Source organism: Amphiprion ocellaris, unplaced genomic scaffold (genome assembly GCF_022539595.1).
Source record: "Amphiprion ocellaris isolate individual 3 ecotype Okinawa unplaced genomic scaffold, ASM2253959v1 Aocel_unscaffolded310, whole genome shotgun sequence".
NCBI lineage: Eukaryota > Metazoa > Chordata > Actinopteri > Pomacentridae > Amphiprion > Amphiprion ocellaris.
In genome coordinates, this window is record NW_026559490.1 from 1 (window position 1) to 26,725 (window position 26,725).

At 38.4% G+C, this 26,725-nt stretch overlaps 1 protein-coding gene across 23 annotated transcripts; it reads left to right on the plus strand.

The window, feature by feature from the left end:
- Positions 1-49: 49 nt before the first annotated feature.
- LOC129348510 (DNA-directed RNA polymerase III subunit RPC1-like) lies at positions 50-26,471 on the plus strand. 23 transcript variants are annotated; one of them, XR_008601067.1, is made up of 10 exons: positions 50-601; positions 858-10,280; positions 10,485-10,522; positions 11,360-11,530; positions 12,593-12,652; positions 12,933-13,786; positions 14,196-14,597; positions 15,430-17,301; positions 23,065-23,196; positions 26,224-26,471. XR_008601067.1 is itself a non-coding variant. In XM_055008865.1 (3 exons), exons 1-3 carry the CDS (start codon positions 17,248-17,250, stop codon positions 26,317-26,319), a joined length of 282 nt encoding a protein of 93 aa, XP_054864840.1. In that variant the 5' UTR covers positions 16,355-17,247; the 3' UTR covers positions 26,320-26,471. The 23 variants fall into 23 exon arrangements, 2 of the variants coding, with proteins under 2 accessions (XP_054864840.1, XP_054864841.1); XR_008601071.1 differs by having other exon boundaries at positions 858-1,711; positions 2,121-2,211; positions 2,433-11,530; XR_008601075.1 differs by having other exon boundaries at positions 858-969; positions 2,121-2,211; positions 2,433-11,530.
- Positions 26,472-26,725: the final 254 nt, after the last annotated feature.

A 26,725-nucleotide genomic window follows, 5' to 3' on the forward strand; every position in this document is an offset into this window, starting at 1 on the left:
ATGAAAAACAACACCACTGCAACACAGACTTCATACCACACAACAAACTCAAAAAGATTTTCCTATACTTTTATGTCATTACCACTAAAACTGTCTTTCATATTAAAACTTTCCACAATCTAACCATTTAACATCATTACCTAATTTCAAACACTAAACTAATTTTGTTCTTTTCTACAAACAACTAATCTGCACTACAATTAATACCACTATTTAATTGACAAACAAGGCCTCTTCCCATCACACTCAAAAGTGTTCCTACAAGAATCACATACAATGTTCCACATCTAATCCTGCTTTTGAAACATAAACTTGATCAAAAATTATTTTACTTATGGGGTGCCTGAAACTCCTACAACAAACACAAACAAACCAAAAAAAAAAAAAGAAACTCCTACAACAACCATTTGAGAACTAGCAATGCAAACATTATCAGTGAAACATAGAGCAGAAAATATACCTCCTTTATCAATTAATATCTCCAATTTAATTACATAATAATGCACAGCATTTCACAGACAATCTTCTTCTCTGTTCGCAGTTGCCTGCTAATCTTGATTTGGAAGTAGAGGCTCGAGGAAATGGACAAGGAATACTAGAGGTATTATCACGATACATAAGAATGGACTTGTAGAATGTTGTAGAATGACATGAATGGAGTATGGGGTTACTAACCAAGACTGACCTCATTCGAGTCTCACTTTCATGGCGTGCTGAAACCGCAACAATCCATTCTAAATGTATTTCAGAAATATCACAAAGACCTTGCCGCTAAGGGCTTTGTTTATGAGTACAATACTTATACGCTACTGTCTGCTTTTCCTCTTATGTTTGTTTGTTGTTTGTTTTCTTTCCAGTACAGGGAAAGACGACCACGGGTTGTGACCTATTACAATCAGCTGCATGAGGTGGAAGAGAAAATGCCCTGCAAGCACTTTGATCTCAACGTCACTTTTGAAGGATCCAGCGGTAGATCAAATTCTCACACTATATCACATATTTTACACGACGTCCTTCAGACGGGTGACAAATTAAAGCAAATGCACTTTAACAAAAAAAAAAAAAAACAAAGCATTTTGACTGCTGACCTGAGTAAATTTAGTAAATTGAATTTATAAAACACTCGCGTACAATCTCTTAAAATACATACGTTTTGCATACATCACAATGCAAGGACTGTGTGTGCTCATCTTCAGGGACTTTTTGTTCGTATTATTTTTGTTAAGATCAAATGAATACATGATTGTTAAGATCAAAATAACACGTTGGAGCATAATTACATCAAATACACTATTACATACGCTCTAGCCCACCATATAATATATACAGCTGTACATTAATTAATGCTTTGCTGCTGTCCCGGACCAGAAAAGCCTCCAGCAGATGTAGAAAAGTCAGACAAGATCAAGTAGTTGTTGTTGTTGTTATACGTGTACACGACTGTGCAAAATGTTAGATCGGCAGCAATATCGACTACCTTATTACAAATTGCAGGGCACAGTTTCACAGCTTTGGGTAGTTCAAAATATCTTGTGCCAGTTCCTCTGTGGACTGACACTCTGTACATTATCTGATAGGTACTTTATTCATTCCCTTAGGGAGATTCAAGGTATGCATGAGCTCACGTGTTACATAGAAGATAGAGGGCCACTGTGCGAATGAGCATGCAACAGACATCCCAAATCTGCCTAAAATGCTGGTATTTACAGAGGTGAGCTTAAAAAACTGTTAATATTTACAATAAAGTGCAAATCGGTGTTATTTGCAATAAAAATAGAGCATGATAAGAGTTCATAATACAATAAATATAGCATTTGAAGTACAAACGATGTCAGAGCTCTGTGGAAGAACATCTGTTGGTCTGCAGATGCAGGTACATCTGTTAGTCTGCTGCTGCAGGTAGTTCTTCATGGATTCTTGGTGTGCCTCAGTAAAGACTGATTCCTCTGGTTTTTCTTTCAGACTCATTTTAAAATGCTGCTGCTCACATGCTCAAAGACTTTAATCTGATCAGTGACTGATTGTACGTTATGCCTTTACATGAACAATGTGACAGCAGCTGATTATAGTCGTATAGTCATCGTGCCCTTTGTCAGTGCTGTTCTTTTTCTCATTCACAGCAGGGCTCTAGGACCCGGAGACGTCAGGATGGTGGTTCTTGATATCAGTCTACCAACTGGATTCACCCCAGAAAACTCTGACCTGGAGATGGTAATCACCTTCTAGTGCTAGTGCAGAAAAATCTGAAAGCTTGTGTCAATGGTGTATTTAAGTGTCTTTAAAATGAATGTAGTATTTTAAATAAAAGTTTGTAAAAAGTTTACTACATCATGATAATGACCTTCTAATGGATGAGACATGAATGATCGCATGTTTAGGACGGCGGCGTTGCTAACTAGCTAACAGCTGACTCTGTTTATGTGTGTGTCCAGCTGTCCAATTCAGTGCATCGTTACATCAGTAACTTCCAGATTGTAGACAACCTGAGTGACAGAGGCTCCCTGATCATTCACCTGTTCAAAGTAACATCACTGTATTTATAATTATTATTCTATGTCATATCATTTTATGTTATTCATATGCTTTTCTTTTTTTCCAAGAAGCAGGTTTCTCAATGCTCAGTAAATAAGTCTTTATGACCACAGTCAACAATCTGAGGCAGTTTTAGGCTATTACACAAAACCGGCTTATTGGTACCAAAGCCACGGTTCAGAACTCAGACTTGCTAAATCGGTGTTGGTGTAGTGCAGTGTAGGGCTGCAGCCAGAGTACTGACGATAGTTAGCAAGAGAGATCATATTTCTCCTATGCTGGTTTCTCTTCATTGGCTTCCTGTGAAATGTAGAATAGAATTCAAAATCCTTCTTCTGACATATAAAGCTCTTAACAACCAATCTCCATCATATCTTAAAGACCTGATAGTACCATATTATCCTAGCAGAACTCTTCGCTCTCAGACTGCAGGCTTACTCGGAGAAGCGACCTGTAACTTCTCTCTAAAAGTAGAATGGGAGGCGGAGCCTTCAGTTATCAGCTCCTCTCCTGTGGAACCAGCTCCCAGTTTGGGTTCCGGAGGCGGACACCCTCTCTAATTTTAAGACCAGGCTTAAAACCTTCCTTTTTGACAAATCTTATAGTTAGGACTGACTGGGGGACCCTGAGGGGGTCAGCTGGAGTCTTCCTCTTGGACGTCCCTTAGTTCTGCCCCTAGTTCTGCTGCTACAGGCCTAGGCTGCTGGAGGACCTCTCTGGATGCACTGAGCCCTTCTCTATCTACCATTATATTTAATATACAGTATATATACCATTATTGCATTACACTCACTCTGTTTCTCCCTGTGTCCTTTCTCCGAGTGTCCCTGATCCCAGAGCTGGATGCTTCAGATCTGTGGTGGTTCTCCCACCAACTGGCCTAATCTCCATCTGTGGGATGCTGCTGCTGCTGACCTTCCTCCAGCCCACTGCTTCCAGCTGCCCATTTCCATCAATCTACTCTGCATCACCCTCACTATACTTGATTTGCTCGTCTACATATTTTTGAATTTACCACCAGCTATATATGTAGTATATTTAATGCCAGAGCCATACACCGTAGCAGTAAACTATAATCAGTTTCCAGCCCAGAGGGATATATGCGCAGATTTTTTTAAATACCATGTAGAAGACTATATACAGGAAGATGAGGTATCAGTTCTTGCACATAGATATACAACAGTCCTTTATTACTCCCCAGGTTAGGGGAAATTTCCAGTGTTAGAGCAGCAAAAATCTTTCAGAGCAGCACTAACTACAGTTTGCTACAGTAAAGATAATAATTATAATAACAATAATATATACAAGAATGAAAAATGAATAAATACAGTATTACTACACTATAAGTGACATCAGCATAAAGTGGCTTGTGGAATACATGTAATTGTAAAAGTGCAGAAAATGCCAGCCGTGCAAGGAGTTGTGGAGATTTTCTCAAAACAGGTGAGTCCTGTGAATATGACCAAAATATGAGATAAAACTACCAGAAACATGTACAAAATGGCCAAAATATGATTGGTTGATAATGTATCAGTGTTGTTATTGATTATTGATCGGTTGCAGGGACAGAGATTTGTGTCTGAGTCTCTGCTGTCATCTAATCGCTCTCATGTAAGATCGTGCCACAGGAGGGGCCGCTACTGACCTCTTGTGGACACAGGCGGTAACGACACGACATTATTACTAACGGTATAGCTGGCGACATTACAGGTGAGCAGCACTTCCTGTTCATCTTCAACGTAAAAGCATCTTTCTTTATTGTACATTTTATGTCAAACGTATTATTAAGCGATTTAGGTCGATTCAGAAGGATCTCTGGTGTAAACCAAGTCGTATTTGACGACAGCTAGCCTCTCCACTTGCTCCGATTACTTTTGTTGTAGTCCGAGTCACGTCCAAACAGGAAACGAATCCACAATGTAGCTAATGACAATCTATAGCTGCATCTCCGTGATGGCAGCGTTAGCGAGCTAGCAGCTAATCAGAAGCTAGTGACAAGCTAACTCCAGCGCTACCAGCAGCGTCTCTTTAAAAGGTGCTGATCACGATATCAGGCTGAAACATTAGACCTGGGACAGGAAACGGAGCTAGAGCTCTGTGTCTTGGAGAGAATTGATTTTAGAGCTACGTGTGTTAAGGTATTAGTCCGTGTCATAACAAACCCTCGTTAGCAATTCCGCTAGCTCGGCTAACACTTCCGGTCACGAATGCATCTGTACATTACCTATAACGTGTTCATTTTTGAACGTATAGTGACAACAAACACAATTTGAGGGAGTCGACAAGCTAGTGGTCCTTAAATACATTTTGGTTCATACTGCAGATTCTTCTGAGTCTCACAAAACCACGTTTTAGCCTAAGAGCATTACGATAGTTTTACGTTGAAACAGGAAGTGCTGCTCATCTGTACTGTCGCCAGCTTTGCCTCAAATAATAATTAGTGTCGTTACCGCCTGTGTCCGCCAGAGGGGCAGTAGCGCCCCCTGCTCTGATAAGGATAAGGATAAACTTTATTGATCCCACAGTGGGTAAAGTTCACCGAGCTGCTTCACTGAGGAGAGTCTTTTAGTTTTCAGATAATATGATGGCGAAGAAAATGTGTTACTGCAGTAAAGATTCCACTGAATTATTATTTGATCCATGATCGAGAGCACTCAGTTCTTCTCCAGTTTGTTGCTGCGGTCCGGTGAACAGGTGAGCTCCAGGTGAACAGGTGATGTCAGCAGCAGGTCAGTCTGTGATTGGAGCAGTAAAACTCATCTACATGAAATTAAATGTTATGCTAATGTAGATGCACTCATGTGACATAAACTGTGAAGTCCACTCTAAACTGTATTAAGGCTTAGAGCCAGGATTTTTAACTTTTGTATCTCTGTGTTCCCCCCCGCTGACCTGAGCAGGTGGTACGTTCCACTCAGACACACCTGACGGGGTCAGACCACCAACACACAAGCCCCACCGCTGCAGTTTATTTAACCTTCAAGTAGTTTTATCGATCTTTTCATGGTTTCTTCATCTTTGAATGAATATTTTTGGCACTAAATGTGAACTTTTTGAACGGACTCTGCTCGTCAGATGGAGGAACGTCAGGGAGTTTGTTGGAAGATTCAGGTGAGAGGAAACAGAAGTAGGATGTTAGACAGGACTGATCTGCTGTCCTATCCTATACATTGTAGTGTTAACAAAATCATTGGAGCCTTCAATTGTCTCCTGCTGGTCATACTACAACTCTTGGTTTGACACTAAATGCAAAATCTGAATTTTAAGAAATTTTTATTATTTTATTATTATTAGTCATAAAATTCAATAACTTCACTCTTACACACTGTAGTGTCATCAAATTCGCTGGAGCCATCAGTTGGCTCCTGATTATCATACTACAACTCTTGGTTTGACATTAAGTAAAAAATCTGAATTTTAAGGAATTTTTGTAGTAAATAAAATTCACTTACTTTACTCTTAAACACTGCAGAAAAAATAAACGCCATCCAACCATCAAAAGGGTCCTACTGATCATACCTTCAGGTTTTTTCTTCCAAGTATTGTCCGTGCAGTCCTTAACTTGGAAAATATTATTAGCTGTTTAACATTAGGGTTTAAATGAATCAGTTAAGGCTGCAGCCTCGTAAGAAAGCGTCTGACTGTCTTTCTTCCCAGTCGTCAGTACTTGAGGAGACAGTCTAAACAGTTTAGTTTGGTATATTGATGTTATCTGATCCTCTCTTTGATGAGGAGTCCAAGTTCCATTACTATTCAGTATCATGTATTTGGACAAACAGGTGCACTGTGGATCTAAAAATATAGCCCCACACACATCAAGAGAAGAGCCGTCAAAGCTAATTTACTCATAATCCTTAAACTTCACACACAAGCATGCACACTAAATAGTGTGCACATCTTCACATGGCAATAAACAACCCAAATCATTAAAATTCAGTTACTTTTGGTTGTTAATGTTACACAATCTACCAAAAAAAAAAAAAAAAAATGGATGACCACTTTTAACTGTTACAACAAAAAATATTTGAGATATATAACAACAATTTCATTACCGATAAAAAAAAAAAAATCCTTAAAATCATGAAAAATAGTTAAATATCAAACCAAGAGTTGTAGTATGATCAACAGGAGCCAACTGAGTTAGACAGAGTGTAATCTTTTTGCAGTACATAAGAGGGAAGTTATTGAATTTTATTACTAATAAAATAATAAGAAAATAAGAAAAAAATTCCTTAAAATTCAGATTTTTTAATTTAATATCAAACCAAGAGTTGTAGTATGACCAGCAGGAGTCAACTGATGGCTCCAGTGATTTTGGTAACACTACAATGTATAAGAGTGAAGTTATTGAATTTTATTACCAATAACAATTCCTTAAAATTCAGATTTTCTATTTAATATCAAACCAAGGGTTGTACTGTGACAGTCAGGAGACAACTGATGGCAGCAGCGAGTTTGGTGACACTACAGTACATAAGAGTGAAGTTAATGAATTTTATTACCAATAAAAATTATTTAAAATTCAAATTTTGTACTTAATATCAAACCAAGTGTTGTAGTATGACCAGCAGAAGCCAATTGAAGGCTCCAGTGATTTTGGTGACACTAAAGTAAACAAGAGTGAAGTTATTGAATTTATTAAAACAATACTAAAATAATGAAAATTTCTTAAAATTCAGATTTTGTATTTAGTGTCAAACCAAGAGTTGTAGTATGAGCAGCAGGAGACAATTGAAGGCTCAAATGATTTTGGTGACGCTACAGTAAACAAGGGGGAAGTTATTGTATTTTATTACTAATAAAATGATAAAAAATTCCTTAAAATTCAGATTTTTTTTTTATTTAGTGTCAAACCAAGAGTTGTAGTATGACCAGCAGGAGACAATTGATGGCTGCAGTAAATTTGGTGACACTACAGTGTATGAAAGTTAAGTAATTGAATATTTGTCTCTCTTCGCTGTTGCAGCGGTTTTGCTATTTGCAGACGGTCCCTGTTCACTCGTTGCACAGCCGGCTGCTCATAGACATCAGTGCTATTTCTGCAACTTGAAAGACAGCGACTTTTGATAAAACTGGCCTCGTAGCACATTGTCAAGCTTACAGCGATTTGAAAGAGGCATTGTTTATGTTTTTACAACGTATATCTCATGAGTTATTGATGCCGGAAGTCCGAATCTGTGAATATCTTGCCAACTTTACCTAACTCCCATTCATGCATGAATTATGATAACCTCAGTTAGGATTTTTTTTTTCCCCCAATTGTTTTTATTCATCTTTAGGCGTGAAAAACAAGGTTTGAACTTTATTTTATTTCAACCCATTTTTCTAAAAAATATATTTACATGTCCACTGAGATGGCCACCATGCATTTTGCTCTAGAAATATGGATTTAACAAACAAATGGATAAAATGATATACAGTGTATTGAACTGTGAAATGTGATGTGAACTATAAAATAAAATAATTGATGCATAAATAATTCAAACAGCATTGAGGGATTCACTCTCCTGTATAGATTCCCAAGTCTCTCAGATGACATATTTTCAAGAACAGCAGCAGTAATAGCCTAATTGTGGTCAATGAAGTGTAGCTGAAATATAGCTGGTGATGCATGATGTGCACTTTAGTGGACATGAGATTAATCATAATTGCCTCCCAATATAACATCAATACTCGGAAAATTTTGCAATTGCATGACTCCTTAGATGTTCCTCGATGTCACCATATTTTTCTTTCCTGCAAAGGTCTCTTTTTTATAGAAGGTTTGAACAAAAGAAAATGAGCTACTTGGTGTTTCTGGCTGCCTGTCGGCCATCTTGGTTTGACTCTTTTTCTTTTTTCTTTCTTTTTTTTCTTTCTTTTTTTTTTTTTTTTTTAAAGAATTTGCAATGGCTAGCCAATCACTGGCAGTGGAAGAAATGATGCAATAGGATCCGCTGTAGTGGCTGATGTCCAACTATGCCATCAAAACTTATGCACATACAAGAAAACAGCTTTAGAAGAGCTGCACACTGTCATGACCTCTATGCATGGAAGGGTTAAAGGCATCAATAATGAACACAACACAAATAAATTGCTATCATATTACAATTCTGCATAATACACAGTGGAGAATCACAGTGATATTGTAATAATTGAAGGTATTTTTAATTGTTACTGTATTTTTGCTATATTTTTACTATATTGTACTGTATTTTTCCTATATTTTTTACTGTATTTTTACGATATTTTTACTGAATTTGTACTATATTTTTTTACTGTGTCTTTACTATATTTTTACTTTATTTTTATGAGATTTTTTGCTATATTTTTTACTATATTTTTGGTGTGTTTTTACTATATATTTTACAGTAGTTTACTGTATTTTTTTAGTATATTTTTACTGTATTTTTTACCGTATCTTTACTGTATTTTATGAGTCTGCTGTCATCTAATCTCTCATGTAAGATCATGTCACAGGAGGGGGCGCTACTGGCCTCTTGTGGACACAGGCGGTAACGACACGACATTATTATAAACGGTATAGCTGGCGACATTACAGATGAGCAGCACTTCCTGTTTATCTTCAACGTAAAAGCATCTTTCTTTATTGTACATTTTATGTCAAAAGTATTACTAAGCGATTTTGGTCGATTCAGAAGGATCTCTGGTGTAAACCAAGTCGTATTTGACGACAGCTAGCTTCTCCACTTGCTCCAATTACTTTTGTTGTAGTCCGAGTCACGTCCAAACAGGAAATGAATCCACAACGTAGCTAATGACAATCTATAGCTGCCTCTCCGTGATGGCAGCGTTAGCGAGCTAGCAGCTAATCAGAAGCTAGTGACAAGCTAACTCCAGCGCTACAAGCAGCGTCTCTTTAAAAGGTGCTGATCACGCTATCAGGCTGAAACGTGAGACCTGGGACAGGAAAAGGAGCTAGAGCGCTGTGTCTTGCAGAGGATTTATTTTAGAACTACGCATGTTAAGGTAGGAGTCCGTGTCATAGCAAACCCTCGTTTGCACTTCCGCTAGCTCGGCTAACACTTCCGGTCACGAATGCATTTGTACATTAGCTATAACGTGTTCATTTTTGAACGTATAGTGACAACAAACACAATTTGAGACTGTCGACAAACTAGTGGTCCTTAAATAGATTTTGTTTCATACTGCAGATTCTTCTGAGTCTCACAAAACCACGTTTTAGCATAATAGCATTACGATAGTTTTACGTTGAAACAGGAAGTGTTGCTCCTCTGTAATGTCGCCAGCTTTGCCTCAAATAATAATAGTGTCGTTACCGGCTGTGTCCGCCAGAGGGCAGTAATGTGTACAGTAAAGGGTTAGTGACTTTAGGGGTCATTTTGAATGTTTTTATGGCTATTTTTGCTTCAGTTTGTTCATGTTTTGTCTCATATTGTTACTTTAGTGACTTTAGGGGTCAATTTGCATGTTTTTATGAATATTTTTGATTCAGTTTGTTCATTTTTTGTCTCATATTATTACTTTAGTGACTTTAGGGGTAATTTTGCATGTTTTTATGGCTATTTTTGATTCAATTTGTTCATTTTTGGTCTCACATTGTTACTTTAGTTACTTTAGGGGTCATCTTGCATGTTTTAATGGCTATTTTATTATTCAGTTTGTTCATTTTTTGTCTCATATTATTATCATAGCAGAGGCTCATGGGTAACGTGGTTCTGAGGCAGCCAGGAGCAGAGGCTCATGGGTAACATGTCTCTGAGCCAGCCAGGAGCAGAGGCTCATGGGTAACGTGGTCCTCTGTTTCCAGTCTTTATGCTAAGCTAGGCTAACAGTTCTAACCTCTTTCCAGTCTTTATGCTAAGCTAGGATAGCTGTTTTCCTCTGTTTCCAGTCTTTATGCTAAGCTAGGCTAACAGTTCTAACCTGTTTTGTCTTTCTGCTAACCTAGGCTAACAGTTCAAACCTGTTGTGTCTTTCTGCTAACCTAGGCTAACAGTTCCCACCTGTTGCCAGCCTTTGTGCGAAGGTAAGCTAACAGTTCCCACCTATTTCCAGTCTTTGCTAAACTAGGCTAACAGTTCTAACCTGTTTCCAGCCTTTGTGCAAAGCTAAGCTAACAGTTCCCACCTGTTTCCAGTCTTTGCTAAACTAGGCTAACAGTTCTAACCTGTTTCCAGTCTTTGTGCTAAGCTAAGCTACCTTGGAGACTATTTGTCTGTGAGTAAAACGTGTACATAAGCACAAATAGAAATTTCATGTTAGAAGTTTGTTATAATTTGTCAAGTAGTTGAAATATGTCATACAGTGTTGTTAGAAAGCCCTCATATTTTGATCATGATGTTGTATGGGTTGCGTTATAGTTGTATTTCCTCCCTTGTTGAGCTAATCGGATGTTTGTGTTTTTTTACGTAATGTCCTTGAACGCACCTCGTGTGTGACGTAGCTTTTCTCCATGTTGCAGCACAGTTGTTAGCTAGTTCTCTCCTGTGCACATGTCTGAACTGGATGCATGTTGCATTTTTTTCTTCCTTAACCTGCTGTGTGTAAATGATGAAGGTGAGTGGTCATGTGTTCCACCAGTAGAGCATGATTATGCACTGTTTAGTGTTACTTGTTGATCGTTTAGCGACACTTTACAGGACGGACGTTAGCTTAGCAATTAGCCCACCATGTTGTCTGTCCGAGCGGGTTTGGCTACATTGCTACCGTCATGTGATTGAAATGCTGAGCCATGCATAATATTTTGCCCTTCGTTATTGTGTTTATGTGCATTTGTGTTACTGTTTCATAGTATAATTATTATTGTGGTTACATTTATGCTGAATGTCTTACTGATTCAGTATTCCTGTTTGTGATGTTTCAGAACCACAGCTAGCCACAGTTATCCACAAGTAGCCACAGTTGTCTACCAGTGCAGCACAGAGTTATCTGCAACAACAATAAACATCATTAACCTGGAAAGTCTGGCTGCCGTGTTCACTCAACTCAACTCAACTCAACTCAGACCGACAAATTCTTCAATGGAAACTCTATGGTAAACTAAATGTGAGAAATCTATAAAAATACTGATCAGGTCTCCTTCTTTAAATCAAAATACCATTACTTACATTCAATAAAAACAATTTAAACCACAAAACAGATGGTAAAACCAAACTAACACAATCATTTATACACATAGAAACAAAAATGTACTGCACCAAACATTTCCTACCAAATTCATGTGACAGCAATCCTACAAATCTGAATAACAACTTTATCTACTACCCAACCACACTTACTATCATATTATTCATGATTGCCACAAACAATTTATTAGAAACAACAACCGCTAACTAACATCCAAACAAAATCCATAAGCACTATATATATTGCAAACATATAATACCTGTAAACCATTTGTATAAATGTTGTATTTGCACACAATTGCATCCCTCTGATAACATGCACACAATCTCTACCATAACCCAATAAAATCCCTTCACATAACTTTATCATTTTTGGCATAAATAAAAGTGTAACTGGCACACTTACAATTTCATACTCTAAACATGGACTATGAAAAACAACACCACTGCAACACAGACTTCATACCACACAACAAACTCAAAAAGATTTTCCTATACTTTTATGTCATTACCACTAAAACTGTCTTTCATATTAAAACTTTCCACAATCTAACCATTTAACATCATTACCTAATTTCAAACACTAAACTAATTTTGTTCTTTTCTACAAACAACTAATCTGCAGTACAATTAATACCACTATTTAATTGACAAACAAGGCCTCTTCCCATCACACTCAAAAGTGTTCCTACAAGAATCACATACAATGTTCCACATCTAATCCTGCTTTTGAAACATAAACTTGATCAAAAATTATTTTACTTATGGGGTGCCTGAAACTCCTACAACAAACACAAACAAACCAAAAAAAAAAAAAGAAACTCCTACAACAACCATTTTAGAACTAGCAATGCAAACATTATCAGTGAAACATAGAGCAGAAAATATACCTCCTTTATCAATTAATATCTCCAATTTAATTACATAATAATGCACAGCATTTCACAAACAATCTTCTTCTCTGTTCGCAGTTGCCTGCTAATCTTGATTTGGAAGTAGAGGCTCAAGGAAATGGATAAGGAATACTAGAGGTATTATCACGATACATAAGAATGGACTTGTAGAATGTTGTAGAATGACATGAATGGAGTATGGGGTTACTAACCAAGACTGACCTCATTCGAGTCTCACTTTCATGGCGTGCTGAAACCGCAACAATCCATTCTAAATGTATTTCAGAAATATCACAAAGACCTTGCCGCTAAGGGCTTTGTTTATGAGTACAATACTTATACGCTACTGTCTGCTTTTCCTCTTATGTTTGTTTGTTGTTTTCTCCTCTGTGCCTCTTACATGTGGTTTTCTTTCCAGTACAGGGAAAGACGACCACGGGTTGTGACCTATTACAATCAGCTGCATGAGGTGGAAGAGAAAATGCCCTGCAAGCACTTTGATCTCAACGTCACTTTTGAAGGATCCAGCGGTAGATCAAATTCTCACACTATATCACATATTTTACACGACGTCCTTCAGACGGGTGACAAATTAAAGCAAATGCACTTTAACAAAAAAAAAAAAAAACAAAGCATTTTGACTGCTGACCTGAGTAAATTTAGTAAATTGAATTTATAAAACACTCGCGTACAATCTCTTAAAATACATACGTTTTGCATACATCACAATGCAAGGACTGTGTGTGCTCATCTTCAGGGACTTTTTGTTCGTATTATTTTTGTTAAGATCAAATGAATACATGATTGTTAAGATCAAAATAACACGTTGGAGCATAATTACATCAAATACACTATTACATACGCTCTAGCCCACCATATAATATATACAGCTGTACATTAATTAATGCTTTGCTGCTGTCCCGGACCAGAAAAGCCTCCAGCAGATGTAGAAAAGTCAGACAAGATCAAGTAGTTGTTGTTGTTGTTATACGTGTACACGACTGTGCAAAATGTTAGATCGGCAGCAATATCGACTACCTTATTACAAATTGCAGGGCACAGTTTCACAGCTTTGGGTAGTTCAAAATATCTTGTGCCAGTTCCTCTGTGGACTGACACTCTGTACATTATCTGATAGGTACTTTATTCATTCCCTTAGGGAGATTCAAGGTATGCATGAGCTCACGTGTTACATAGAAGATAGAGGGCCACTGTGCGAATGAGCATGCAACAGACATCCCAAATCTGCCTAAAATGCTGGTATTTACAGAGGTGAGCTTAAAAAACTGTTAATATTTACAATAAAGTGCAAATCGGTGTTATTTGCAATAAAAATAGAGCATGATAAGAGTTCATAATACAATAAATATAGCATTTGAAGTACAAACGATGTCAGAGCTCTGTGGAAGAACATCTGTTGGTCTGCAGATGCAGGTACATCTGTTAGTCTGCTGCTGCAGGTAGTTCTTCATGGATTCTTGGTGTGCCTCAGTAAAGACCGATTCCTCTGGTTTTTCTTTCAGACTCATTTTAAAATGCTGCTGCTCACATGCTCAAAGACTTTAATCTGATCAGTGACTGATTGTACGTTATGCCTTTACATGAACAATGTGACAGCAGCTGATTATAGTCGTATAGTCATCGTGCCCTTTGTCAGTGCTGTTCTTTTTCTCATTCACAGCAGGGCTCTAGGACCCGGAGACGTCAGGATGGTGGTTCTTGATATCAGTCTACCAACTGGATTCACCCCAGAAAACTCTGACCTGGAGATGGTAATCACCTTCTAGTGCTAGTGCAGAAAAATCTGAAAGCTTGTGTCAATGGTGTATTTAAGTGTCTTTAAAATGAATGTAGTATTTTAAATAAAAGTTTGTAAAAAGTTTACTACATCATGATAATGACCTTCTAATGGATGAGACATGAATGATCGCATGTTTAGGGCGGCGGCGTTGCTAACTAGCTAACAGCTGACTCTGTTTATGTGTGTGTCCAGCTGTCCAATTCAGTGCATCGTTACATCAGTAACTTCCAGATTGTAGACAACCTGAGTGACAGAGGCTCCCTGATCATTCACCTGTTCAAAGTAACATCACTGTATTTATAATTATTATTCTATGTCATATCATTTTATGTTATTCATATGCTTTTCTTTTTTTCCAAGAAGCAGGTTTCTCAATGCTCAGTAAATAAGTCTTTATGACCACAGTCAACAATCTGAGGCGGTTTTAGGCTATTACACAAAACCGGCTTATTGGTACCAAAGCCACGGTTCAGAACTCAGACTTGCTAAATCGGTGTTGGTGTAGTGCAGTGTAGGGCTGCAGCCAGAGTACTGACGATAGTTAGCAAGAGAGATCATATTTCTCCTATGCTGGTTTCTCTTCATTGGCTTCCTGTGAAATGTAGAATAGAATTCAAAATCCTTCTTCTGACATATAAAGCTCTTAACAACCACTCTCCATCATATCTTAAAGACCTGATAGTACCATATTATCCTAGCAGAACTCTTCGCTCTCAGACTGCAGGCTTACTCGGAGAAGCGACCTGTAACTTCTCTCTAAAAGTAGAATGGGAGGCGGAGCCTTCAGTTATCAGCTCCTCTCCTGTGGAACCAGCTCCCAGTTTGGGTTCCGGAGGCGGACACCCTCTCTAATTTTAAGACCAGGCTTAAAACCTTCCTTTTTGACAAATCTTATAGTTAGGACTGACTGGGGGACCCTGAGGGGGTCAGCTGGAGTCTTCCTCTTGGACGTCCCTTAGTTCTGCCCCTAGTTCTGCTGCTACAGGCCTAGGCTGCTGGAGGACCTCTCTGGATGCACTGAGCCCTTCTCTATCTACCATTATATTTAATATACAGTATATATACCATTATTGCATTACACTCACTCTGTTTCTCCCTGTGTCCTTTCTCCGAGTGTCCCTGATCCCAGAGCTGGATGCTTCAGATCTGTGGTGGTTCTCCCACCAACTGGCCTAATCTCCATCTGTGGGATGCTGCTGCTGCTGACCTTCCTCCAGCCCACTGCTTCCAGCTGCCCATTTCCATCAATCTACTCTGCATCACCCTCACTATACTTGATTTGCTCGTCTACATATTTTTGAATTTACCACCAGCTATATATGTAGTATATTTAATGCCAGAGCCATACACCGTAGCAGTAAACTATAATCAGTTTCCAGCCCAGAGGGATATATGCGCAGATTTTTTTAAATACCATGTAGAAGACTATATACAGGAAGATGAGGTATCAGTTCTTGCACATAGATATACAACAGTCCTTTATTACTCCCCAGGTTAGGGGAAATTTCCAGTGTTAGAGCAGCAAAAATCTTTCAGAGCAGCACTAACTACAGTTTGCTACAGTAAAGATAATAATTATAATAACAATAATATATACAAGAATGAAAAATGAATAAATACAGTATTACTACACTATAAGTGACATCAGCATAAAGTGGCTTGTGGAATACATGTAATTGTAAAAGTGCAGAAAATGCCAGCCGTGCAAGGAGTTGTGGAGATTTTCTCAAAACAGGTGAGTCCTGTGAATATGACCAAAATATGAGATAAAACTACCAGAAACATGTACAAAATGGCCAAAATATGATTGGTTGATAATGTATCAGTGTTGTTATTGATTATTGATCGGTTGCAGGGACAGAGATTTGTGTCTGAGTCTCTGCTGTCATCTAATCGCTCTCATGTAAGATCGTGCCACAGGAGGGGCCGCTACTGACCTCTTGTGGACACAGGCGGTAACGACACGACATTATTACTAACGGTATAGCTGGCGACATTACAGGTGAGCAGCACTTCCTGTTCATCTTCAACGTAAAAGCATCTTTCTTTATTGTACATTTTATGTCAAACGTATTATTAAGCGATTTAGGTCGATTCAGAAGGATCTCTGGTGTAAACCAAGTCGTATTTGACGACAGCTAGCCTCTCCACTTGCTCCGATTACTTTTGTTGTAGTCCGAGTCACGTCCAAACAGGAAACGAATCCACAATGTAGCTAATGACAATCTATAGCTGCATCTCCGTGATGGCAGCGTTAGCGAGCTAGCAGCTAATCAGAAGCTAGTGACAAGCTAACTCCAGCGCTACCAGCAGCGTCTCTTTAAAAGGTGCTGATCACGATATCAGGCTGAAACATTAGACCTGGGACAGGAAACGGAGCTAGAGCTCTGTGTCTTGGAGAGAATTGATTTTAGAGCTACGTGTGTTAAGGTATTAGTCCGTGTCATAACAAACCCTCGTTAGCAATTCCGCTAGCTCGGCTAACACTTCCGGTCACGAATGCATCTGTACATTACCTATAACGTGTTCATTTTTGAACGTATAGTGACAACAAACACAATTTGAGGGAGTCGACAAGCTAGTGGTCCATAAATACATTTTGGTTCATACTGCAGATTCTTCTGAGTCTCACAAAACCACGTTTTAGCCTAAGAGCATTACGATAGTTTTACGTTGAAACAGGAAGTGCTGCTCATCTGTACTGTCGCCAGCTTTGCCTCAAATAATAATTAGTGTCGTTACCGCCTGTGTCCGCCAGAGGGGCAGTAGCGCCCCCTGCTCTGATAAGGATAAGGATAAACTTTATTGATCCCACAGTGGGTAAAGTTCACCGAGCTGCTTCACTGAGGAGAGTCTTTTAGTTTTCAGATAATATGATGGCGAAGAAAATGTGTTACTGCAGTAAAGATTCCACTGAATTATTATTTGATCCATGATCGAGAGCACTCAGTTCTTCTCCAGTTTGTTGCTGCGGTCCGGTGAACAGGTGAGCTCCAGGTGAACAGGTGATGTCAGCAGCAGGTCAGTCTGTGATTGGAGCAGTAAAACTCATCTACATGAAATTAAATGTTATGCTAATGTAGATGCACTCATGTGACATAAAGTGGACTAGGTTTAGAGCCAGGATTTTTAACTTTTGTATCTCTGTGTTCCCCCCCGCTGCCCTGAGCAGGTGGTACGTTCCACTCAGACACACCTGACGGGGTCAGACCACCAACACACAAGCCCCACCGCTGCAGTTTATTTAACCTTCAAGTAGTTTTATCGATCTTTTCATGGTTTCTTCATCTTTGAATGAATATTTTTGGCACTAAATGTGAACTTTTTGAACGGACTCTGCTCGTCAGATGGAGGAACGTCAGGGAGTTTGTTGGAAGATTCAGGTGAGAGGAAACAGAAGTAGGATGTTAGACAGGACTGATCTGCTGTCCTATCCTATACATTGTAGTGTTAACAAAATCATTGGAGCCTTCAATTGTCTCCTGCTGGTCATACTACAACTCTTGGTTTGACACTAAATGCAAAATCTGAATTTTAAGAAATTTTTATTATTTTATTATTATTAGTCATAAAATTCAATAACTTCACTCTTACACACTGTAGTGTCATCAAATTCGCTGGAGCCATCAGTTGGCTCCTGATTATCATACTACAACTCTTGGTTTGACATTAAGTAAAAAATCTGAATTTTAAGGAATTTTTGTAGTAAATAAAATTCACTTACTTTACTCTTAAACACTGCAGAAAAAATAAACGCCATCCAACCATCAAAAGGGTCCTACTGATCATACCTTCAGGTTTTTTCTTCCAAGTATTGTCCGTGCAGTCCTTAACTTGGAAAATATTATTAGCTGTTTAACATTAGGGTTTAAATGAATCAGTTAAGGCTGCAGCCTCGTAAGAAAGCGTCTGACTGTCTTTCTTCCCAATCGTCAGTACTTGAGGAGACAGTCTAAACAGTTTAGTTTGGTATATTGATGTTATCTGATCCTCTCTTTGATGAGGAGTCCAAGTTCCATTACTATTCAGTATCATGTATTTGGACAAACAGGTGCACTGTGGATCTAAAAATATAGCCCCACACACATCAAGAGAAGAGCCGTCAAAGCTAATTTACTCATAATCCTTAAACTTCACACACAAGCATGCACACTAAATAGTGTGCACATCTTCACATGGCAATAAACAACCCAAATCATTAAAATTCAGTTACTTTTGGTTGTTAATGTTACACAATCTACCAAAAAAAAAAATAAAAAAATGGATGACCACTTTTAACTGTTACAACAAAAAATATTTGAGATATATAACAACAATTTCATTACCGATAAAAAAAAAATCCTTAAAATCATGAAAAATAGTTAAATATCAAACCAAGAGTTGTAGTATGATCAACAGGAGCCAACTGAGTTAGACAGAGTGTAATCTTTTTGCAGTACATAAGAGGGAAGTTATTGAATTTTATTACTAATAAAATAATAAGAAAATAAGAAAAAAATTCCTTAAAATTCAGATTTTTTAATTTAATATCAAACCAAGAGTTGTAGTATGACCAGCAGGAGTCAACTGATGGCTCCAGTGATTTTGGTAACACTACAATGTATAAGAGTGAAGTTATTGAATTTTATTACCAATAACAATTCCTTAAAATTCAGATTTTCTATTTAATATCAATCCAAGGGTTGTACTGTGACAGTCAGGAGACAACTGATGGCAGCAGCGAGTTTGGTGACACTACAGTACATAAGAGTGAAGTTAATGAATTTTATTACCAATAAAAATTATTTAAAATTCAAATTTTGTACTTAATATCAAACCAAGTGTTGTAGTATGACCAGCAGAAGCCAATTGAAGGCTCCAGTGATTTTGGTGACACTAAAGTAAACAAGAGTGAAGTTATTGAATTTATTAAAACAATACTAAAATAATGAAAATTTCTTAAAATTCAGATTTTGTATTTAGTGTCAAACCAAGAGTTGTAGTATGAGCAGCAGGAGACAATTGAAGGCTCAAATGATTTTGGTGACGCTACAGTAAACAAGGGGGAAGTTATTGTATTTTATTACTAATAAAATGATAAAAAATTCCTTAAAATTCAGATTTTTTTTTATTTAGTGTCAAACCAAGAGTTGTAGTATGACCAGCAGGAGACAATTGATGGCTGCAGTAAATTTGGTGACACTACAGTGTATGAAAGTTAAGTAATTGAATATTTGTCTCTCTTCGCTGTTGCAGCGGTTTTGCTATTTGCAGACGGTCCCCTGTTCACTCGTTGCACAGCCGGCTGCTCATAGACATCAGTGCTATTTCTGCAACTTGAAAGACAGCGACTTTTGATAAAACTGGCCTCGTAGCACATTGTCTAGCTTACAGCGATTTGAAAGAGGCATTGTTTATGTTTTTACAACGTATATCTCATGAGTTATTGATGCCGGAAGTCCGAATCTGTGAATATCTTGCCAACTTTACCTAACTCCCATTCATGCATGAATTATGATAACCTCAGTTAGGATTTTTTTTTTTCCCCCAATTGTTTTTATTCATCTTTAGGCGTGAAAAACAAGGTTTGAACTTTATTTTATTTCAACCCATTTTTCTAAAAAATATATTTACATGTCCACTGAGATGGCCACCATGCATTTTGCTCTAGAAATATGGATTTAACAAACAAATGGATAAAATGATATACAGTGTATTGAACTGTGAAATGTGATGTGAACTATAAAATAAAATAATTGATGCATAAATAATTCAAACAGCATTGAGGGATTCACTCTCCTGTATAGATTCCCAAGTCTCTCAGATGACATATTTTCAAGAACAGCAGCAGTAATAGCCTAATTGTGGTCAATGAATTGTAGCTGAAATATAGCTGGTGATGCATGATGTGCACTTTAGTGGACATGAGATTAATCATAATTGCCTCCCAATATAACATCAATACTCGGAAAATTTTGCAATTGCATGACTCCTTAGATGTTCCTCGATGTCACCATATTTTTCTTTCCTGCAAAGGTCTCTTTTTTATAGAAGGTTTGAACAAAAGAAAATGAGCTACTTGGTGTTTCTGGCTGCCTGTCGGCCATCTTGGTTTGACTCTTTTTCTTTTTTCTTTCTTTTTTTCTTTCTTTTTTTTTTTTTTAAAGAATTTGCAATGGCTAGCCAATCACTGGCAGTGGAAGAAATGATGCAATAGGATCCACTGTAGTGGCTGATGTCCAACTATGCCATCAAAACTCATGCACATACAAGAAAACAGCTTTAGAAGAGCTGCACACTGTCATGACCTCTATGCATGGAAGGGTTAAAGGCATCAATAATGAACACAACACAAATAAATTGCTATCATATTACAATTCTGCATAATACACAGTGGAGAATCACAGTGATATTGTAATAATTGAAGGTATTTTTCTGCTGTTCTATCAAAAGTTGTCAGGAGAGGCAAAGAATTCTAAACTAAATAGTTACAGAGAAGAGGGGGAGAAATAAACTGATTTCAGAATGACGGAATGAGATCTATAACGAATGAAACACGGGTTTCAGGTAGTTTAGCTCCGCCCACTAAGACTGTCTCCGCCTGTCTTCTCTAACGTCCGCAGTTGAGACATAAACTCTGACTTGGTGACACTCAGACTCCCACTGGACTTTCCATTCAATTTACACATTTCTTCATATATGTATAAACACACACACACACACACACACACACACACACACACACACAGATAAAACTACCAGAAATACATATATATATAATATGACCAACATATGACAAAAAAATACCACAAATATGAATAAAATGACCAAAATATGAGATGAAACTACCATAAATATGAACAAAATGACCAAAATATGAGCTAAAACTACCAGAAATATGTACAAAATGACCAAAAATACGATTGGTTGATAATGTATCAGTGTTATTATTGATTATTGATGGGTTGCAGGGACAGAGATTTGTGTCTGAGTCTCTGCTGCCATCTATTGGTCCATCAACAACATGACTTTTCCCAGATTTAATCCCAGAGTCCTGACTTGTTAGTAGAATGATGAAGAGGTCAGAGGTCACAGCATGCAGTGTAAAAGTTCCAGAGAAGACGTTAACAGCAGATTGTGAATTTGTAATAGTTCCAGCCCCAGCCCGAGTGTTCATTTGTTTGCATCTATTGTACTACAGCTAATTTATAACAGCTCAATTTTTAGTGATGTATTTGAGCTAATGTATTATACCTACCGTGGGGTGGCTGTGGCTCAGGTGGTAGAGCGGGTCATCCAATGATCGAAAGGTCGGCGTTTCGATTCCCACTCTGTCCTAGTCATGTGCTGTTGTGTCCTTGGGCAAGACACTTTACCCACCTGGCCTCCAGTGCTGCTACTCACACTGGAGTATGAATGCGTGTGAATGTTGGTGGTGGTCGGAGGGGCCGTAGGCGCAGATTGTCAGCCACGCTTCCGTCAATCTGCCCCAGGGCAGCTGTGACTACAAACGTAGTTTACCACCGCCGAGTGAGAATGTGTGAGTGAATGAATAATAATAATATAAATCTTCTTGGAATCGTCCACTTCCTGTTTGTCAAAGTGGCCTTCTACCTGGACAGGTTTTGTTGGAGCTCATGGAACAAACATTTTGGGTAAGTGCACTTTAATATGGATGGATGACACTGAATTAGAGTCTGTTTTAATGAGACTGAGTTAAGATGTGTAGCTCTGTCATTAAATAGGAAATTATTTCTCAGAATTCACAGAGAAAGTCTGAAATGTTTGCTAGATTAACGTCCCACATGTTCTTTGGCTCAGCTAAAGCTAACTCTCTCCAACTTCTGGATCTCTTGAGTTGCTTGTTGTTAAAATATCTTGCTAGAGGTGCTGAAGCTCAGAAAGTCTGAGATGTTTGTTCAGAATAAGCTCATTCTCAAGTCTTATCTGAACTGTCCTCTTTTGTTTGAACTTTCCCTGAACTTAGGAGTTAATGACAGAGCAGCACATCCAGACTCAGTCTCATTTATGTAGAGATTAAACTTCAGTGTCATTCATTGATGTTAAAGTGCAGTTTTTCAAATGTTTGTTGCACATGCTCCCGACTAAACCAGTCCAGGTGGAAGACGATGTGAAGAGAAAGCTCCAGAGGATGAATATCACACATTTACATTGGAAATTAATGTCCTTTAATTAGACATTGTCATGCAAAAGTTGGATTTCCCCTTAATGATGTTCAAATCTTTGTTGAGTGTTTTGTTGATGTTGGTTTCTAAATGTTTTTTGACACTCGGCCCCAAAGATTAAAACCTTTTACGGCTCACAAGCTGCAACAAGTCACACATTATCAACTATCTTTCTGACTAAACTAAGATAAAAAGTGAAAAACTGCCTGATTCCTGCATCATGAATGTAAATCTTTTTGTTTTTTATGACAGTAACCTGAATATATTTGGGTTTGACATTTTATAAACCATAACAAGAAATGAATTAGTGGAGAAAACAATCAACTGATTAATGGCCAAAGAAAATGTGTTTTCCAACATATATGGCTGAATTACTCCAACATTACAAGATACATACAGTTTTAATTCAATTTATTTATATAACACCAATTAGAGGTCAAATTGTCTCAAGACACTTTATTTTTATAGTAAGAAATTTAAACCTCTTGACTAATCCAATTTATATATTTATATTCTACCCAACATCCTGGACTAATGTCAGAATGTTTTTTCTTCTTTACAAGCTGCTCTGTGTCTTTGTTCAGGTTGAGAGGACTTTGGGTATTGAGGCTGCAAGATCCACCATCATCAATGAGGTTCAGTACACCATGGTCAACCACGGAATGAGCATCGACCGGCGTCACGTCATGCTTCTTGCTGATCTTATGTCCTATAAGGTATGAAACATTGCTCTCTCTCCCTGTGTGCGTTCATGAGTGTGTGTGTGTGTGTGTGTGCACACACACTCACTACCGGTCAAAAGTTTTAGAACACCTAAATGTTTCCAGTTCTGTATTGGAAAGTATGCATGTTCATGTCTCATTGTACTCTGAAATGAAAGCATAGAACACATAAACAAATGATGTTCAAAAAAACCTATTTAGAAACCAAAATGTATTCTAAACTATTGACTCATCAAAGTAGCCGCCTTTGCCAGATACAACAGCTGAACACACTCGTGGCATTCTTTCCACAATAGAAATCAAATATTCTTCAGAAAGTTCTTCCCAACCCTGTTGCAGAAGTTCCCATAAATGTGTGGCACTTGTAGGTTGTTTTACTTTCACTCTTCTGTCCAATTCATCCCAAACCAGCTCCATGGGGTTGAAGTCTGGAGACTGTGCTGACACTCCATGTTTTCAAGCTCATCGTCTGGTTCTTTGTTCCTAAAGTAGTTCTGGCAGAGCGTGGACTGATGTTCTGGGTCATTATCTTGCTGTAGGATAAACCCCTGACCAGAGGGTTCTGCATGGTGCTGCAGAATGCTGTGGTAGCTGTTTAGGTTAGGGATGTGGAAAACAGATCCTTTAATAATGACTGGACTGAAAAGTAGGCATTTATCATGCCAACCTTCCGAAATGCGTCACCTGTATGCCTCATTTGCAACGAAACTGTTGCTGTTGCAAAAGAATATAATCTGCGCTGTCACCACAACACTAAACATACAAATTTCAAGGATTCATATCCTGAGCAGTCAGAGGCCCGTCAGAGAAAAATGGCCACATTGAAATCTGCCTGCACCCGTGCAAATGGCATTATTACTCGAACTTTAACTGATCAAGAGAGAGTAAGGTGTGCATCTCTGCAGGCTGCCTGGGTGCTTTGCAAACATAACCGGCCTTTCACGGAAAGTGAGCTTTTAAAGGAGAGCATGGTCACCGTTCTGGAGGAACGGTGCCCCCGACAAATCCATGGACAGAGTTATTGCATCTGTCAAACAAATGCCTCTCTCTGCTTCAACTGCTGCACGTCGTGTCCACGTCTTGGCAGAGCATGTCCAGCCAGCTGTCATTGACGGGATCAAGGAAGCCAAATACATTTCACTGGCTATTGATGAGTCCACTGACAACACGGATATTTCACAGTTGTGCGTTTTTGTCAGATACTTTGATGGCAAAGATTTCCGAGAGGACCTGCTGGCATTGCTTCCGCTGGAGGACAACACCACAATTCTCCACAAACGTAGTGAAAATGATGCCGTTGGACGAGGCGTCCATTCAGAGCGAGCTGGCTGAAATCCAGGCTGCTCTCCATGGTGCTGAAAGCCTGAGCGCATTCTGGATGTCTTGTCCCGAGGACTATGGCACATCGAAGACGCTGGCTATGTATGTGCTCACCATGTTGGGTTCAACCTACACCTGCGAGGCTGCGTTCTCCAAGATGAACTCGATAAAAACACACGAGAGGAACCGACTGTCAAACCAGTCTTTGGAGGACTGTTTGCGCATAAGTCTGACAGCGGCCAAGCCTGATGTGAAAAAGTTGGTGTCAGAGGGGAAATGTAACTTCAGCCATTAAGCAGTGTGAGGAGCCCATTTCAGCCTTGTGATCTGAAATCGCTATAGCCCACTTAACGTTTTATTTGATGTGCGAACATTATTTGTGACCTGTTTTGTTCTGGTACCAGGTTAGTATTTATTTACCATGCTATTTTAAGTTATGCCAGTTGGTTTTTCCTCCTTTTTTTGTCCTGAGAAGTCTACTAGTTTGAAGCTTGTTGTTGAGACTTTGAAATAAAAACCAAATGTTAAGTAAGGGCATGAGGAAAAGTTATGTTAAAAAAAAGAACTGTGTGAAACAATAAATGTTAAACAGTGCAGCGAGTCTGTCCTCATTTCGGAATGTAGCCTAAATAGAGTCATAAATGGTGGGGATTACTGATAGTTAAGAGTCTCAGTTATTGTTGTTTTCAGTTGCTTTAATAGTGTGGACCGCATGATATTTTCTCTTTGATCCTCACAATTTTGGAATCCAGTCGGGGGCCGGATTGGACGGTTCGGCGGGCCGGATTCGGCCCGCGGGCCGCCAGTTGATGATCACTGCTCTATATAGTTAGCCCTCCTATTACTTTTGGGGTCAGTTTGACTCCATTCAATCTTTAAAGTCTCTAAATAAATGATTGACGTTTTTTTTTTTTTTTTGCTTCATATTTGATGACGTTTCTTAATTTGATGAGGACGACTGGGTAAACATAAAATGAACATGATGATATGTTTTCAATGTCCTGTACACATATTATACGCATCGGTGTCCTTTGTTTTAGCTGTATAAAACAGCTATCAACATTTTACACACATTTGTGTTGGTTATTTTGGATGATATTGAGGTCAGCACAATATGCACTTCTATAATCTTCCAAATGCTTCAAGGCCTTGCTGTAACACCCGTATGGCTCAACGTGTTACGCGGGTGACGCATGTACAGAGCTGGCCCCCGACGCAGCGGCCCGGGTTCGATTCCCGCTCGCGGCCCTTTGCTGCATGTCTTCCCCCAACTCTTCTCCCCTGTTTCCTGTCTCTATCTCACTGTGCCTAAATAAAGCCGATAAAAAGCCAAAAAAATAGCGTAAAAAAAAAAAAAGATTTGAATTTACTTTTGTAAATTTTACTTTGTTGTTAGTAAGTTGCTGCCACTTACAGCAGTGTTGACAGGCTTTTTTGAGAAAATGCAGTCATAGTCTGTTCATCACACCCGTGTTTAATTTGAATAAAGGATAAAAGAAGCACTGTAATGCTTTGTATTTCTTGTTCCCATTTTACGCTCTGAACATAATGAACCATGATCTCAAAGCTGAGTGTGTGTGTGCCCAACAGTGATTTTTGTGTACTGCTACACCCTTACCTCTTCCTGTGTAATTCAGTAGCATTTGCCATTTATTGTCCTCTTGCACTGCTGTGACTGACACTTTGTTTTTTGCTCCATAGGACCAGACCTGCTGGGATCTGTACAGATGTCTTGATGAGGGTGGGAGTGGTTTCAGTAAAGGAGAGCTGGATCAGTCTACAAACACATTGTTGTAACCAGTGTGGGAAATCTTTCAGGCAGTCAAGTTATTTGAAACGTCATATGCTCATCCACACGGAAGAAATTAGTTTTTCACTGTGATATTTCCTCATGTTTGACAAAGTGGTTATTATCTTAACTGTGAAATAAAAGCCCTCCTTAAACGTTATTTAATCTAGTCTCTTTTTCAAAAGAGGCCTGAGAACAACAGACATTCCAATAAACTACCCTTAGTTAGTAAAGTGAAACTAAATCAATCGTATTTTTAACTATTGTAACCAAACCTCCACTGCCATATTAGAACAGGATATGCTTTTATTTCTAAAACATTGCCAATGATTTTGACAAATCATTCTGTGGTTTTATTTGAGAAAGTTGTTGCCCCAGCATTGTCCTACAGGGGGCAGTTGTTTTAAAACTACA

Bases quoted from the DNA above. Each gene is read 5' to 3' on its own strand.
- LOC129348510 (XM_055008865.1), top strand. From the start codon at position 17,248: ATGATCGAGAGCACTCAGTTCTTCTCCAGTTTGTTGCTGCGGTCCGGT. The intron at 17,302-23,064 runs GTGAGCTCCAGG...GTCTTTGTTCAG, and splicing joins TGCTGCGGTCCGGTGAACAG to GTTGAGAGGACTTTGGGTAT. The intron at 23,197-26,223 runs GTATGAAACATT...TTTGCTCCATAG, and splicing joins CTGATCTTATGTCCTATAAG to GACCAGACCTGCTGGGATCT.